Source organism: Xenopus laevis, chromosome 1S, assembly GCF_017654675.1.
Source record: "Xenopus laevis strain J_2021 chromosome 1S, Xenopus_laevis_v10.1, whole genome shotgun sequence".
Taxonomy (NCBI): domain Eukaryota; kingdom Metazoa; phylum Chordata; class Amphibia; order Anura; family Pipidae; genus Xenopus; species Xenopus laevis.
The window spans coordinates 174,973,767-174,992,153 of record NC_054372.1 but is presented as its reverse complement, the minus strand read 5'-3'; the positions used below and the strand labels follow the sequence as shown (position 1 = coordinate 174,992,153).

Here is an 18,387-nt window from a genome sequence, read left to right as displayed (position 1 = left end):
TGCTGCTCCAGCAGAATTCTGCACTGAAATCCATTTCTCAAAAGAGCAAACAGATTTTTTTATATTCAATTTTGAAATCTGACATGGGGCTAGACATTTTGTCAATTCCTCAGCTGCCCCAAGTCATGTGACCTGTGCTCTGCTAAACTTCAATCACTCTTTACTGCTGTACTGCAAGTTGGAGTGATATCACTTTCCCCCCAGCAGCCAAACAAAGGAACAATGGGAAGGTAACCAGATAACAGCTCCCTAACACAAGATAACAGCTGCCTGGTAGATCTAAGAACAACACTCAATAGTAAAAACCCATGTCCCACTGGGACACATTCAGTTACATTGAGAAGGAAAAACAGCAGCCTGCCAGAAAGCATTTCTCTCCTGAAGTGCAGGCCCAAGTCACATGACATGGGGCAGCTGGGAAATTGACAAAATGTCTAGCCCCATGTCAGATTTCAAAATTGAATATAAAAAAATCTGTTTGCTCTTTTGAGAAATGGATTTCAGTGCAGAATTCTGCTGGAGCAGCACTGTTAACTGATTAATATAGAAAAAAATTTTTTTTCCCATGACAGTATCCCTTTAAGAATTAAAGGTGCAGTATGTATCTATGTACAACATGAACCAAATACTGCTGCAGGATCATCATTAAAACGGCTTTTATTGTAACATGGCAGAAGTGAAACAACGTTTTAGGTTTAAAAAGCATTAAGAAGTGCCTGTAGAAAGGTGTTATTAAATCAGAAATGTTGTTAGCATGCCACGCAGTTGTAATGTATTGTGACTTAGAATAAGAGCCATAGTGTATAAACCTTTTTCAGTCTAGAAGACGTATAAAACAAGGGCTTTGTTTGTTTTGCACCGAACTCACATGCTATCGTTTTAAATGCAAGTAACATTGTAGTCACTCGTGTTGGATGACCTTAAGCCGTTTTCTCACCTTTGCAAAGAGATAACTATTTGCTTTGTTGTTACACATAATATTTACAGGTAAAACACCCAACTGTCAAAATCTTCTCCTATAACTTGGGCCTTTTGTATAGCAAACTGCTAGTAGTTACTGTGTATCTCTTAAACAACGTGATATATTAACACCTTTTAGTTAATGCTTTCATCTGGCCTGATTCTTTTATTTATGATCATATTATAGATGCTGCTTCAGTGGATTTTGAGCAATTCGACATAGCGATTCTGTCAGATGCTTTAAAGCGCTACTTTTTGGATCTTCCGCATCCTGTCATTCCAGCTTTAATGTACAGTGAAATGCTATCTGCTGCCAGAGGTAGGTGCATGGCCCTGGGTACATCAAATAAAAATGCACCATCTTTACATGTAGCATTGCCCTTTCCATGACTGTTTAAAGGGGTAGATTAACCTTTAAATTAGTACGGCTCAGACATTGTTATTCTAAGACAATCTGCAGCTATTTGTTCAGCAGAACTTAAGTTTGAAATTATCCCAGCTCTCTTGCTTTTTATCCTAGCAACCAGGAAATGGATTTAAAGACTCAAATATGAATAGGAGATGCTTGAACCCGAAAGAAATAAAATGAAAATTAAAGGGCTTGTAATAGCAAAAAAAATAGATAAAATCCCATTTTTACTTTCTTATATATCTCCAATCTCCAATATACTTTAATTAAAAAATGTGTACCATTTTTATAAGAAACCTGACTGTATGACGTGAAATTCTCCCTTCATTTACTGCTAGGTATAGGAATTGTCAGATGGTCCCTAACTGCCATGCAGGGAAACAATCATACTTATGAACAGCAAGGGGAACCCCGGCCTTACCCCCCAGCCATGCAGAACTCAAGCAGCTTTGTTTGTTTCCCTGTAGAGCAGTCGGCAAATGTGTAGAGATTTGTATTGGATTTTATTTTTGCCTTTACATCCCCTTTACTGTTTCCAGCTGCAGGGACAAAGATCATGGAGCCATATTTAAACAGATAAACTGGGATTCTATTTGGAGGATTTTTTTGCTGCAGCCACTGGTTCTGCAAATTTGGAGAAAGTTTGTATAAAACAATACAAAAACTATAAAATCCACATGAGATTACATGAGAACACAGCACCCAGTGCAGTCTGTATATTCTGATTATTAATCAGCCTTTCTGTATCATCTACTGGCAGATATTATTTGACTTGTACTGTTTTGATAATTTATGATGATCCCTAAGCAGCCCAGACCACACTGAGCATGTGCACAGTCTTGGTCTTGCAAAGTTGCAAAATGGTGACCCCCTGTAGCCAACTTTGAAAGCATAAATCATTTGTTTGATTAGGCTTGTAGTGCAGTAAGTTTATGTTTACTATACAAAATACAGCAATTCTAGCCTTATTCTATTTTAGACTTTACTTCTCGTTTAAAGGGCATGTAAAGTCTAAAATAGAATAGGGCTAGAAATGCTGTATTTTGTATACTAAATATAAACATGAACTTACTGCACCACAAGCCTAATCAAACAAATGATTTATGCTTTCAAAGTTGGCTACAGGGGGTCACCATCTTGTAACTTTGTTAAACATCTTTGCAAGACCAAGACTGTGCACATGCTCAGTGTGGTTTGGGCTGCTTAGGGATCGTCATAAATTATCAAAACAGCACAAATCAAATAATATCTGCCAGAAGCTGATAAATAAAGACTGATTAATAATGAGAATATACAGACTGCACTGGGTCCTGTGTTGTAATGTAATCTGACGTGGATTTTATAGTTTTTGTATTGTTTAATACAAACTTTCTCCAACTCTGCAGAACCAGTGGCTGCAGCAAAATAATCTTCCAAATAGAATCACCATTTATCTGTTTAAATCTGGCTCCATGATCTTTGTGCCTGCAGCTGGAGTTGGAAACAGTAAAGGGGATGTGAAGGCAAAAATAAAATCCAATACAAATCTATACACAGTCGCTGACTGCTCTACAGGGAAACAAACAAAGCTGCTTGAGTTCTGCATGGCTGGGAAGTAAGGTGGGGGCTCCCCCTGCTGTTCATAAGTATGATTGTTTCCCTGCATGGCAGTTAGGGAACGTCTGACAAATCCTATCCTCAGCAGTAAATGAAGGGAGAATTTCACTGCATACAGTCAGGTTTCTTATAAAAACAGTACACATTTTTTATTTATAGTATATTGGAGATCGGTTTCTTTTTCATTAAAGAAAGTAAAAATGGGATTTTATTTTTTTGCCTTTACATGCCCTTTAACAACCAGGGCAACCCTATTTGTTTATATGGATTTGACTTTTTTTTCAGTAGAATGATGTGTAATATTTAACAGTATCAAGGACTTTCTATCTGTGTGCAGTAAGAGCTAATTGTTAACCTCTTTATCAGCATTGGCAAAGGTAGTTTTATTTGTTAGGGGACACAGTGTTCTAAGGTTCAGCGGCCTGAGCACCTGCATGTCAGAGGAAGGGCTTATCTTGTGTCTGTGTCCCTGCAGAGCGAGAGTAGGACGTCTCCATTCTTACCCACAACTGTAATGTTCTGTCACGTGTGCCAGAAGACAGGATATGGGTTTATAACCTACAGAGTGAAGCAGGCCTTTAAGTTGCAATCTTCAAGCCGTATTGTGCATGACTTGAACATTCACACTCTGTTTCCTGTGGTCTGTACCACATCAATATATGCGCACAGTCTATTCTTTAACGTTCGTCATTGATGTCGTGTTTTAAAAGCACTTCAATCTGTTTGTCCATAGAGTCCATAAGCTCAGATGAATATGTGCAGCTATTGAGGAAGATCATCCGATGTGCCAACGTTCCACAGCAGTACTGGCTCACCCTGCAGTATCTGCTCAAACATTTCTTTCAACTCTGTCAAAGCTCCAGCAAGAACTTACTAAGTGCCAAGTCCCTGGCAGAAATATTCAGCCCCCTACTTTTCAGGATCCAGGTATCGAGGTAAGGAACATTCCTGCTCTTTATGTACGTCTGCAGAGCAATTGTGTTTTCTGTTTGTTCTCTCTGATTCCGTTTATTAGAGGAGGTGTGAAATAGTGTAACACTTTTTTTTGTTCCAACTCACATCTCCCTAGTGACATTCATTTTTTTTTTTTTTTCACTAATTCCTTTTCCAATTGGTTAGACATGAATTGCTTGGTTGCCAAAAACCTTTTTGGCATCCCAGCAGCTTTAACTATTCCACACCCTCCTGCCCAGTTCATTCTTCAACACTTCCATGCACTTTGTTTTGCAGCTCCGACAGCTCAGAATTCAGCACTCAGATACTGGAAGTTCTGATCGCAAGTGAGTGGAATGAGAAGCAAGCTGCTCCAGGTAAGTCTGACATTTTATGCTGTTATAATTTTGATTTTCTCATGTTCTATGAATTGGTCATTCTCAGAATGAATTAAGTTCAGCATGGGATTGCAAGACAGCATTCTGATTATTGCACACTGATTAACAAAGGCAGTAAATACTATACTGCATATGGGAAAAGCTTTTATTTATATATAGTGAATAAAGTACCCCCTCTTGTAAATTATAAGGATATTATACGTTATAATATCCTCATATTTTGCAACTGGGGGTTCTTTATTTAGTATAATACACAACATTCAGTGAGTCATGGGACTGAAATTACATCACTACTCACCGTTTATAACTGATGAAATCAGTACTCACTGTAAAATATATAGTGAATAAAGTACCCCCTCTTGTAAAATATAAGGATATTATAAGTTACCGAGGAGTTTCATGACCATATAAAAACACGAGGCCGAAGGCCGAGTGTTTTTATACAGGTCATGGAACTCCAAGGTAACTTATAATATCCTCATATTTTACAGCTGGGGGTACTTTATTTATTATAATACACAAATTTTAGTGAGTCATGTGACAGAAATTACATCACTACTCACCGTTTATAACTGATGACATCACTACTCACCGTTTATAAGGATATAATTTACAAGATATTCATGGCTTTTGTGTATTATAAGGATATAATAAGTTACCGAGGAGTTTCATGACCATATAAAAACACGAGGCCGAGGTCATGGAACTCCGAGGTAACTTCTAATGTCCTCATATTTTACAACTGGGGGTACTTTATTTATTATAATACACAAGTTTCAGTGAGTCATGTGACAGAAATGACATCAGAACTCACCGTTTATAACTGATGACATCAGAACTCACAGTTTATAAGGATATAATTTACAAGATATTCATAGCTTTTGTGTATTGTGTATTGTATTGTGTGTGTGTGTGTGTGTGTGTGTGTGTGTGTGTGTGTATATATGGCTTTCCCGATCAACCCTTATGGAAAAGGTTTGGCGAGCTCTCTTTATCCCTTGCATATTGGCGCTAGATTTCGTTTGCCCGATGTAGCTAACCTTGCTGCTCTCCTATTTTGGATTCGGCCGAACCCCCGAATCCTTTGTGAAAGATTCGGCTGAATCCGAACCCTAATTAGCATATACAAATTAGGGGTGGAAAGGCTGGATTCGGTGCATCCCTATTTATTACTCCTCTTTCTATTCAGACCTCTCCTATTCATATTCCAGTCTCTTATTGAAATCATTGCATGATTGATTTAAAAGCCAAATAACTCAAAAACCACAAATAGTAAGAAATGAAAATTGGCTCAGATTGCCACTCTCTACATCATACTAACAGTTAACTCAAAGGTGAGCAACCCCTTTAAAGCTCTCGGCTGACAGTTTGCCTTCTGTCTGACATGCTCCGCCCACAGCCCGGAGGAGTTTTGTGGTTAGTCAGGTTGTTCCTCTTGCAGGTGGGTTGAGGTGAAGGCTTTGCAGGCAATCCATGCACTCCCCTGCCCTTGTCTTATCTTCAATGTTTCCGTGACCTCTAAGATCCTCTCTGTATCTCTATGTACAAGCTGTTTGGTGGGAAACTCATTCTATTGTCTGATAATTCTACTGCTTGTCCTGAAATCTCCCTTATGTTGATTTTGTCTGTATTTTTATTACTTTTGTTGTCATTGTTTTGGTAGCTGCCATTTCAAGTTATATGAACATGTCTTGTAGAGCAGGAGCAGCAGGAACAGTTAGACCAGAGCTTGTTACCTTATTTCCCAGCATGCAGGGGCAGCCATTATTGCTACAATGGGAGCACAAGGGGAACTGTAAGTTAGAGTCCTGCAGTGGGTCGGTTACCTGCAAAAAAAAACGGGTAGGATTTTCATTTGCGGGTCCAGTTACGGGTCTCATCTAAATTTCTTATCTTATATTATATTGTCTATATGTTAGTCTTGTTAAAATCTTACAAAACTTGTTTCTGTCCCCACCCACTTTTGATGATGCCACTTCCGGTTTGCAGCAACACCACTTCCTGTTTGATGGTGGTCAGCGGGTTGCGGGTCGGGTTGTGGATAAGGCAGTTGCGGGATTTGCTCTGGTGCTATGATTTCCTCTGTTAAGATATATGCAGGTTCATTGGCTTCTGATAAAACTGCCCATAGCATGTGTGAATGTGATAGAGACCTTACATTGTAACCTTCACTGGGGCAGGGACGTAACTAAATGCTGTATAATCTGTGTAAAGTTCTGTGGAATGGGTCTGTCTTCTACAAATAAAGGGTAATAATAATTCTATATTATATTATTTATAATTTTCTGTATGAATATGTTGCCAGCCTTTGCATAAATACAGGTATGGGATCCGTTATACACAAACCTATTATCCATCCTTATAAGCCTATTGAGTTTATTTAATGTTTACATGATTTTCTAGTAGACTTAAAGTGGACCCATCACCCAGACACACACACAGCTCTATAATAAAAGTCCTTTTTTAAATTAAACATGAAATCCAATTTCTATTTTTTATTAAAGCATTCATAGCTGTTGTAATCTCATTTAAAAATCTCTGCTGTCAATCAAATATTGTCTGCCCCTCCTCTTCGCCTTAGGCATAGAGGCGGGGCAGATAATTACTTTCACTTTCCATTCAGCACTTCCTAGATGTCACTGCTCTCCCCACATTCCCCCGTTCTCTTTACCATTTAATTGTGTAGCCAGTACATGGGGATGGACATCAGGTCCCCCATTCTGGTGCACAAACAAGATTCTGAGATGATACAAGACTTGTCTTAATAACAGTGTCCACAAAATGGCTCCTGCCTGCTTGCTATAATTTTGAAATCCCAGACTGATGGAAACAAGATTCAAATAATATATATAGTGTAATTAAAGTTAATTTTGCTTGACTAATGTGATAAAATAGGATTTTGAATCATTTTTGTTGGGTGACGAGTCCCCTTTAAGTTATGAAGAGCCAAATTACAGAAAGACCTGTTAACCTGGAAACCGCCTGGATACAATTTTTCCCATACCTGCAGTAAGAGGAATGTTGCCACTAGGGGGCAATCAAAGCTTTAGAAAACACTTGGCAATAGACTGTGGCTAGCCAGTAGCATGGGCAAGTATCTGCCTTACAGTGCAGTTGTCGGCACTGAGAATAACGTTATTGGGTAACATGCTCCTTGCATATGACATGCTTTAGGAACCATTTAGCAGCTTGGATCATACATCTGCGGTGCTGTGTTAGAGACTTGTTTTATAAACGTATGTTGGCAGTTGTAGCAAAGCACTCCTTAATGGATGAATAGACGCCATATGAGGTGTGAGTCTAATGACATTCTATCTCCAGCAGGTTAGAATGAGCTCACAGTTGCATTTATCTTTCCACTTTTATTGGGCATCACCCATGTACACATACCCAGAAGCACTTCTGATGGGCACACACGCATGAACATGTTTCAGCTGCTTTAGAGGGCACCCATTTGTCACGCATAATTCTTGGCAACGGAATGACAGCCACTTGCCCAAAGTTATGAGCTGGCACACAAACTGTCACATTACATTGCTAGCTGCCCTTGGGCTTTCTTTGGGTTTCATTTGCCTCTCCGGGACATTTAGTGGCAGCAGTTTAGGGCAACCCTAATGAAAGTGGCAGGGCAAGCTGTATTTATCTCTCTACAGCTATTTTCTAGTAGTTGTGTATGTGACTGGCTTTCTACCTGCGGTGACAGGGTTCATTAGCTTCTTGTTAGGCTGCACATTATAAGGCTGGAAGGGAAGAGTATAAGTGTCTGGGCACACAAGCAGATTCGGCCCGGCGACAAATCTCCTCTTTTTTGGGGTGACTAATCTCACAGAACTGCCTTCCCGCCAGAGCGGAGCGATTCGTTTTCCGAAGTTGCCCGAAGTTTCCTCGTGCGGCAGTTTCAGGCGACTTCTGAAAACGAATCGCTCCGAGTGCCATCCTGCCGGCGATTTTCATTTTAGCTGGCGGGATGTCACGCTGAGCGATTCGTTTTCCAAACAGGCAGTTTGTGCCTTCAAGCTGTGGTGGTCTGGCTGCGCTACGCCTATGGCAATGATCTTTTCTTGCTGGATATGGGCAGACTCCTCCTTTCTCTCTGTTCTTGGGAGTCAGAAGCTCCCATGTACTTATTTTTCCGTTTCTCTGCACCAAAACTTCATTTCTATTTTCTGCTGGTTAAGCAAGCCACTTCCTGAATGTGCTCTTGAGCCTGACTGCCGCCTCACACCCGCACACAGCAGCCAGAGACACAGGCTATTTAAAGCCCCCGCACAATGGCCGTCTCAGTTACTGTGCTAAAAGCAGAATGCTCCCAGCCTCAGCCACTTGTTAGCCGATGACAGCTCCAGCCTTGATTGACAGCCCTTTCTATGCACCTCCCCCCACCTGAAATCCCTAGCTCAGCAAATATTTGAACCTGCTTGAGTTAATCATGAAACTGAGATCTTTATCTGAGGGAGACGTGGGAGCCGGAGCCTCTTTCTTTCTTTCACTCCCCTCCTGCTGCTGGTACTGTACTGACATCGGCTTCACGTTTTAATCATTAACCCTGGACTGAGGACTAGATTCCGGCACACCACCTCTCTAGCTCTTTTTCTGGGACCCGTCACTTCCAGCAAGAGCCCTTTATGGATTACAAGTGCCTCGGCTCTTCCATTCATGCATCTATCCGTCTGTAAGAAAGAGCCTCCCAAATCACCCTCTGCTCGGATCGGCTTTCTGCTCACTGCTATTGAGGAGCTTTTGGGATTTATTAATACAAAGTGGAGATCACTAAAAATGCATGATATTCACAGTAAGTCATGTCCATTGCTGCTAATTTTTATCTATTTATTTTAATGGCATCGAAGCTTGTTCAGCCCGTACTTTAACCATGAGCTTAATACTCCATTATATTGCTTGTTCAGTGATATGCTCACACGCAGAGGAGCTGTTAAACCGCAGCCTCATTGTGCTTAAAGGGGAACATTTAATATTGGCTTCATCGCACTGAAATAAAAAACTTTCTAAATACAATCAGTTAAATATTCTGCATAGTTTCTGAAATAATCAAGTTTATCTTCACTATTCCTCTCTTTCTATTTCTCTCCATTCTGTCTTCTTGCAGGAGTTGGGTGTCGGATATGACTGTTAGATCCAATAAATCTTATAGGGGGGGGGCTCCTTTTTTAACGGATGTATTAGAGCTCACTCAAATAACCGATTCCAGTACAATTGCCTTTTGCACAAATTCTGCATGTAGAGAGACACGATGTATGGTGATTTTAATTGATTGAGCTCTAATACATCTTCTAGGCAAAAGGAGCCCCCCTATAAGATATATTGGATCTAACTGTCAATGAATATCTGACACCCAACTGCTGCATGAAGACAGAATGAGGAGAAGCAGATGCTGAGAGAGGAATAGTGAATATAAACTTGATTATTTTCAACACTACATGATTTTTAACTGATTGTATTTAGAAAACATCTTATTTCAGTATGCTGCAGCTTATATTACATTTTCTTTTTGGCGTTTCAAGTTTCCCTTTAACTTTAGCACACCCGGCAGCTGCTTATGGAAATTTACCTTGAGCCCTAACCTGCATTCATTCCATGCTAGACTGGTTTGGGCTGAGTATTGACCTGATCATGTAAGTGTGACTGCCTCAGGGCTCTCAGCCTGTTAACACTTTCCTGCCAGCTCAGTGCTGTGAACAAACTGCACATACATGTATATTTATATAGGTTTGGCTACATAGGGTTCAGAAGGGTATCTTCATTTCAGGGGAGTTTGGATTGGCACATGGTGCTTGGATTATTTTCCTTGAATTATTCTCATTTGAACTATAGAAACTTATTTGAAGCAGTCTATGTTTTTCTACCCACTGTCTATGCTTTGTCTGCTGGAAGAGCATGTTATTTGCACTGCTTACCCTGTAAGGATCACCCCTGGGACAGAGGGAGGAAGGAATAAAAGATTGAGCTGGGCCTTATTTTACCAATTGTAATGCACGATTTATTGTGGGGAGGGGGGGTAGTCTGCAGGAGTAAAGGTACTTTGGTGGCACAGACACTGTTTGCACTGCTTACCCTGTATAAGGATCACCCCTGGGACGGGGGAGAAAGGAATAAAAGATTAAAAAGGGGCTTATTTTACCATTTTTAATACACAATATTTTTTGGGGGGAGAGGTGGCCTGCAGGAGTAAAGGTACTTTCATGGCACAGTCATTGCATTTGATCAGAACTTTGCTGGAAAAGCATGTTATTTGCACTGCTTGCCCTGTATAAGGATCATCCCTGGGACAAGGGGAAAGGAATAAAAGATTAAGCCGGTGCTTATTTTACCATTTGTAATGCACAATTTATCTGTGTGTAATGCGTGGCCCCGTGGGTCAGAAAGATTAGTTGAATACGCACTGAACTGCTGATGGGATTTGGCAGGGAAATTCTTCTGGTACGTGCCGTAGCATATCACCTCCTCCTGTCAGTCTGCCAGCAGTGGAACGCGCCACTTTGCACGGCCATAAGAGTGAAATAAAAAAAGGAGCCCGTGGCTGTATCCATTGTGCCCCCCCTCGGAATGAAAAGCACTCTTTATTTTATTGGCTTTTACAATTCTGTCAAATGTATATTAGTGAACCTAAATTGAGGGGTTAGTATGGGAAAGGGATAAGGAGACAGGAGTGGCCCTAGACATGACACCTGATTGGACAGATTAGATGACAGATTAGATGATGTAATAGGCTTCAGTGAGGCATTAAAATCCATTCCGACATCACGTCTGAGGCAGCCGGCCCTGTCGTACTGCCATTCGGAGAGCTGAAATGTGTAAGTGCAATATGGACGCCTTTGAAACCGCTCACGGCTCCGATTTGATCTTTTACTTAGAGATGGACACGGCAGGTAAACCTTTGACAAATTCTGCGCCTGTGGCATTTCATGCTTCTCACACTCTTTCCTTATTCTCTCCATGTTTATATTTCTCTTACTTTGGTCCAGTAATCCTGTTTTAGATTTTTTTTACCAAGTGGGATGTTACAATCCACAAGTAATCTCTAAAGCTGGCCATACATGAAGAGATCCGCTCATCTGGCGACAGTGCTAAACGAGGGGATCTTTCCCCAATATGCCCACCAACGGCAGGTCTATATCGGGGTAATTCGAACATTTGGCCCTAAGGCCGAACGATCGGATTACAACAAGGCTCCAATGGGTCATTCGGCAGAAAAACATAACCTTTCCGATCTATATCGTGGTCAGATATCGATCCTGTCGGAAGCCCCATACACGGGCAGATATCTGCACTTTATCTACCTGTGTATGGTCACCTTAACGCTCAAGCGTATGTTGAATTGTATCTCCCACCTCCCTGCTTGCTGGGAGTTACAGTCGTCAAACAGCAAACGGTTACGGTACGTTTACTTGTCCTACAGTAACTCATGTCTGTGATTGCTGTTGTTTTACCCTGCCCTGTTCTTCAAGAACTTTTTTTTTATTTTTCCGTAGGTATTTGTTCATCTTGAATGCATTTTGGGATTCTTATTAAATTAATATGAAAAGTTATTGCTGAGATATGTGTTCTGTCCTTGCATTCGATACAGTGATGAGATGAAAATCAAGGATTAGTGCCAGACATATCTGAGTGACAGACTGATGCTTTTTGTGGAGTTGATTAAGGAAAAGCTTATTACAATGTGTGGGATTTGGGGAGTGTTCCCACTCTGCCTTTGTTACCCAGTGTGCAATGCGTAGAACAATGAAGCTGTGCAAGTGATCCGTTCATGCTCATTAGTGTGCATAGTGTATTTTTATTTCTTCAGAAGAAATCTGATTTATAAGCACCTGTTTGCAGCTGATTCCTCTACGGGCCTATTTATTCATATACGCTCATCTCTCTTTCTCATTGCAGCACTGCCACCAAAGCCTCCCAAATCTACTGCTGTAACCAACAACGGTACAAATCACGTTATGTCTCTGCAAGATGCTGAATGGTACTGGGGAGATATTTCAAGGTAATCCCATTGCATGGCTTATCTTTTCAATCCCTTATTGTTTAAGATGTCCCTGAAAAGCTTATGTGGAACATCCCTCTACCTGCTGGGATCCAGTTTGCACTTACATTCATAGCACATAAGCAGTAGTGTAATCTAAGTACATTAATGCATAATTATGCTACATCACTGCTAGACATAGTCTGCCAGTGTATGGGAATTATGTCCGCTGAGTATAAATGAATTTGTAATAGAGATGCCTTGGTAATCTGTCTGATCTCTTCAGTGTCATGCAGCTCACTCAGTAAGGTACATTAATAGGCTTCAGAGGGTAATAAATATATATAATGTCACTTTACTTGTAGGCACAGCACATATTCACATGATATTACCTTGGGTACATAAAACTTGCATTCAGTCTAAGCCTCCATTTCTTTCTCTGCAGGGAAGAGGTCAACGAAAAGTTGCGTGATACCACTGATGGGACCTTTCTGGTACGAGATGCATCAACTATAATGCACGGTGACTACACCCTAACGCTAAGGTGAGATTGAGCGGCCAGTTCCATCTTAAAGTTGTCCGTTGTTGCTGTTTTTATAATTAAACAATTTATAACGTTTACATTTTTTTTCTTCCCCCCTCTCCAGGAAAGGTGGAAATAACAAACTTATTAAAATCTTCCACCGGGATGGAAAATATGGCTTTTCCGATCCCCTGACTTTCAACTCTGTAGTCGAACTTATTACCCACTACCGAAATGAGTCTCTTGCTCAGTATAACCCTAAATTGGACGTCAAACTCCTGTATCCCGTGTCAAGGTTCCAGCAGGTAATTACAAAAATCGGTCTGTTCGCCAAATATTTCATACTCTTGGAGGACCTCCTCGTAGACCACAAGTTTGATGTACCCATCTTAAACCTATTAACATTTAACATTTCATGACTGTATTTCTATTTCTTCAAGGATCAGGTAGTCAAAGAAGACAGTATAGACGCAGTGGGGAAGAAGTTGCGAGAGTACAATGTTCAGTTCGAAGAGAAGAATCAAGAATATGATCGACTATATGAAGACTACACAAGGACGTCTCAGGTGTGTAAAAAGCTGCATAAATAAGAGTGTAATATTGTTAGATAGAAACACATGGCTGAGAGTTCAGCTCTTGGATAGGTGGATTTAGTATGAAACACATTAATTACAGCATAGGTGAGAGTCTCGGGTATGGAGTTGGGTGGCCTAGTCTGATGGTTTGGTAGAGTGAGAAATGAGGGGTTGAGGATAGTTTGCTGTTATAATACTGAAACTATAACAGAGTAGCTCTTGGGAATATTTGTTCATATATGTGTAACAAAGGAGGGACCTGGGAACTTGGGTCAAAAAATACTGGAAACCTCTTCTCAACATGTTGAGGAATATAAAATAAGTGATGATGATTTAGGTTGTTTCTAGTTTTGCATCTCTCTTTATCGCATGTACAGCGTGCTGACTGATATTCTGGCATTGTCGCTAATTTATTTTTCCCTCTACCAATGCAGGAAATTCAAATGAAAAGAACTGCCATTGAAGCATTTAACGAGACCATAAAGATATTTGAAGAACAGTGCCAAACACAGGAAAAATACAGCAAGGAGTATATTGAAAAATTCAGACGCGAAGGCAATGAGAAGGAGATACAGAGGTATAATATACTAAGTCTTAGTCCTGTAATATAGTAGTGTCAATAGGAAGGAGGAAGTTTTCTTTATAATTTTACTCCTCAAATATAGGTACTTACTCTCTAGAAGTCTTACTCTATGTTCTAAAAGTTCAACTTAGCCAGTAGCTTGTAGCAAAAACCAGCGTAACCAGAAATGGCAGCAGTCTAGCACTAAAGTACAATTTAAATTCATCAATAGCTACTTCTATGTACAATTTTGGAACTGTAAAACAACCAACTTTCCTATTTCCTCTTTTAAATAAAGGCTTTTGCACAATTACGAAAAGCTGAAGTCTCGCATCAGTGAAATTGTTGACAGCAAGAGAAGACTAGAAGAAGATCTAAAGAAGCAAACGGCTGAAAACCGGGAGATCGATAAGCGAATGAACAGTATCAAACCCGATTTGATTCAGCTGAGGAAGACCAGAGACCAGTACTTAATGTAAGGTTCAAAACATTAATATCTCTGCTTCCAGTTTATCCAGCTGGCAGTTGATCTGAAACCTACACTGTCCTCCTCCGGGAAAAAAAGCGTTGTTTAAATTGCTTTTATCTTTTTTTAGGTGGTTGACACAGAAAGGCGTAAGACAGAAGAAATTGAACGAGTGGATGGGCAACGAGAACACTGAAGAGTAAGCCTCTTTCTTGTTAGTTTTCAGACTTGTGCAAGAACAGCTTGGCTAGTGACCTTTCTTATACTTTGAGCTGGTTCTGGATTTCACTGTGATTGGTATTGGATTACTAAAACCAAAGTTTGCTGGCCATATTACTGGTTGGCACTTGGAATGCATATTTGACCTTTTCGTATTCTACCACAGGATCATTTTTCTAAGTAGGGTTCCTGGCTAATTCACAACTGCAAAGAGGCGCCCTATCTAGGGAATAGATTTTAGTCTGTGTTTTTTTTTTTATTCCCTTTTATATATTCGTAATGTAGCATCAAGTTACCAAGTTTATTCTGCTAGTGATAAAAGGCCTCGTGGGTGTCAAGAAAAAAAAAAACAAGTGCAGTGTTTTATAGTTAGAGGTCATTAGCATAAAACTAATTTTAAAAAAGGTATTGCATCTACTGAGCAGCATGGTATTTATGTTTTTTTTTTAAATTTTCTTCATTCAGTCAATATTCAGTGGTAGAGGAAGAGGACTTGCCACATCAAGACGAGAGGACGTGGAACGTTGGCAATATCAACAGAAACCAAGCCGAAAACCTTTTACGTGGGAAACGAGACGGAACATTCCTTGTGCGAGAGAGCAGCAAAGCGGGTTGCTTCGCTTGCTCTGTAATGTACGTATTTACTGATATAGCGTTAATAAATGACACAGAATAAACAAAAAATTCAATTTCATTCAAAAGCGCAGAATTATTCCACAGATTACATTGCAGTTCTTTAAATCTGAGATTTAGGCAAGAGTTTTAATAGGAAACAAAGTTGTTGAGTAAAGTGAGAGAGATCCATCATCGATAGCATCCCCATGCATCACTCACCAGTTGGACCTTGAATTCACAAAAAAAAACATGTTTTGTTTTTAAAGAATCCCTATGGGGTGGTATTAAAATCTTGGCAGTCAAAGCAATCTCTGTGTATAGCAAGAAAACTCTTGATGGGCTTAGCTAAAGCTTAAAGGGATACTGTCATGGGAAAAGATGCTTTTTTCAAATTACATCAGTTAATAGTGCTGCAGAATTCTGCACTGAAATCCATTTCTCAAAAGAGCATACATATTTTTTTATATTTAATTTTGAAATCTGACATGGGGCTAGACATATTGTCAGTTTCCCAGCTGCCCCCAGTCATGTGACTTGTGCTCTGATAAACTTCAGTCACTCTTTACTGCTGTACTGCAAGTTGAATTGATATCACCCCTTTCCCCCCCAGCAGCCTAACAATAGAACAATGGGAGGGTAACCAGATAGCAGCTCCCTAACACAAGATAACAACTGCCTGGTAGATCTAAGAACAGCACTCGGTAGTAAAAATCCAGGTCCCACTGCAACACATTCAGTTACATTGAGTAGGAGAAACAACAGCCTGTCAGAGGCAGTTCCATCCTAAAGTGCTGGCTCTTTCTGAAAGCACATGACCAGGCAAAAGGACCTAAGATGGCTGCCTACACCCCAATACTATAGATTTAAAAAAAATACACTTGCTGGTTCAAAAAGGAAATTTTATATGGTAGAGTAAATTATTTGCTTCACCATAAAAATAGGGACATGATCCCTTTAGCCTTTCTGTATGATGTCAACTAAATTTTTTTTTTTCCCCTCCACATTACAGGGCGGAGGGAGAGGTAAAGCACTGTGTTATAAACAAAACGCATACTGGTTTTGGGTTTGCAGAGCCGTACAATTTGTACAGCTCTCTGAAAGAACTGGTGCTTCATTACCAACACACGTCGCTTGTACAGCACAATGACTCTCTTAATGTGACACTAGCACACCCTGTATATGCACAGCAAAGGCGATGAAGACCTAACGAACTATGGAGTTCACTCCTACACTGACGACATTGAAGCCTGCCCAGGCACGGAATATAAATAAAGCTCCTTCATCGGCCCAGTTCACAGATTGAGCGGCAGTATCAAAGCTATCCTCGGATGGAATAAGAGCTTTCTTTCACCATGGAAGCAGGAGATGAGTGTTAAGCTGTGAATGTATGTCTCTAAGCTATTGTGCTTGCTTTCTAAGAACCAAAAGCACAGCAACATAAAGATATGCTATTGAAAAAAATAAAAGCCAATCTCCCAGGCCTGCAGGTACCTAGAGGCCTTCACCATGGTGCTTGTTTACGTTCTATTAAAGCTTTACCAGCTTGAATGTTGGTCTGCGCAGATCTAAGAAGCCAAGGTGTCTTTTGTTTTGGGGAACCGTTCCACCGTAAACCGACTTATAAATGACTCATGGCATTGCATACGGCGGATCTACTTAACAGAGCCTTGTGGATTAGTATCATTTCCCCCACCCAAAAATAAATTTCTATATATGTAGCGGAATGGCACTTTTCATCATTTCTTATTAAACGGAACTGCAACGAAATGACAAAGCAGCGAGTTGCCGGAAGTGTTTTCAAATAAGAAACTGAGAAAATTCTCTCGTAGAGTCTATTTAATGAGGAAGATGGCCAGATGGAAAAATGGCAAACAGTATATATAAATATATATATATGTACATAGCATTGGGTGACTGTCCAAATGGAACTCGTACCAAAATGTCTCGTTTATTTTGCTGATTGCTGAATCCTTAATGCTATGCAACATCAGTTTTCCTTTGAGCTGTTTTTTTATATATATATATGTGTACCAATAAGAAACCTTTCTGTTCATTTTGAAATAATGTTACTTATTTTGTTATCACTGTTTTGTTTTTTTGTCCGTATGAAACGTGCAGTAAGCGTCGGGACAGGTGCAGAGAATTTAAAGCTATTTTACCATAAACCTTGTATAGAAAAACTTGGCTCTGAGCCTAAGATTTAATGAAAGAAAAAAAAAATATAGGAATTCAAAAAAATCCATGATTTCATTGTTTTTTTGGGCAGTGCCTAATAAGCTTCAAAGCTGCTTTGTTAATTAAAAAAAGAGATCTTTAAAATAGATGAATATATAAACAGAAGAAATGTCGGCGTTTTGACAGTGTTGTTTTATGGTTTATTTACTCTGAATTAGGGATGCACCGAATCCATTATTTTGGATTAGGGCGAATCCTTCGCGAAAGATTTAACGAATACCGAATCATATGCAAATTAGCGGTGGGAAGGGGAAAATATTTTTAACTTCCTTCTTTTGGGACAAAAAAATCATGTGATTTCCCTCCCTGCCCCTAATTTGCATATGTAAATTTGGATTTGGTTCGGCCGGGCAGAAGGATTCATCTGAATCCGAATCCTGCTGAAAAAGGCCGAATCCTGGATTCGGTGCATCCATACTCTGAATGGTACTGGATCATGTGCTGGGGGCACAGTAAGTGCTCTGTCCGTACTACTTTGATGTGGTTAGAAAGCGCGTGAGGTTCTTCTACTCTAATACTGACCCTCCTAATCTCCAGTCCCTGGGAATTCTCATGGAAAAACTGCCGAGATCTATATTGTTACAATGGTTTCAATTATAGGGGGAAGGGCCTTTATAAAGGAAAGATTTGTTTTGCACCCCCCCCTCTTTCTATTGGTAGTGATCTTGTTTACTACAGGCTCAAGAGCTACTTGTAATGTTCTGACTTCTAGAAACCCCTGGGCTTCATTACCCAGCAGATCCCCTGACCTCCAATGAGGTTGAGGTTTGTTCACCATTTGCAAACTATGAATATACTGTAGGATACAACCTATTGGCTGCAAGAAATGGACTTTTTTTTTTTAAATATCATTTTAGCACTTTCTCGCCACTGCCGTTACAGAGACACGCTCATCATGTGATCATGTGATCCTTGCTGACTTGT

The 18,387-nt window shown here is 40.0% G+C and overlaps 1 protein-coding gene across 4 annotated transcripts in view; it reads left to right on the top strand.

The window, feature by feature from the left end:
- Positions 1-17,437, top strand: part of pik3r1.S (phosphoinositide-3-kinase regulatory subunit 1 S homeolog) — a 51,723-nt gene extending 34,286 nt beyond the window's left edge. The window contains exons 4-15 of one of the 4 annotated variants that reach the window (XM_041574330.1): positions 1,148-1,279; positions 3,699-3,900; positions 4,196-4,275; positions 12,187-12,289; positions 12,714-12,812; positions 12,916-13,096; positions 13,232-13,357; positions 13,801-13,943; positions 14,227-14,403; positions 14,525-14,593; positions 15,079-15,246; positions 16,238-17,437. In XM_041574330.1, coding sequence (XP_041430264.1) covers positions 1,148-1,279; positions 3,699-3,900; positions 4,196-4,275; positions 12,187-12,289; positions 12,714-12,812; positions 12,916-13,096; positions 13,232-13,357; positions 13,801-13,943; positions 14,227-14,403; positions 14,525-14,593; positions 15,079-15,246; positions 16,238-16,427 — 1,670 coding nt within the window. In that variant the 3' untranslated portion in view covers positions 16,428-17,437. 4 annotated transcript variants of the gene reach the window in all.
- The last annotated feature ends 950 nt before the right edge of the window (positions 17,438-18,387 follow it).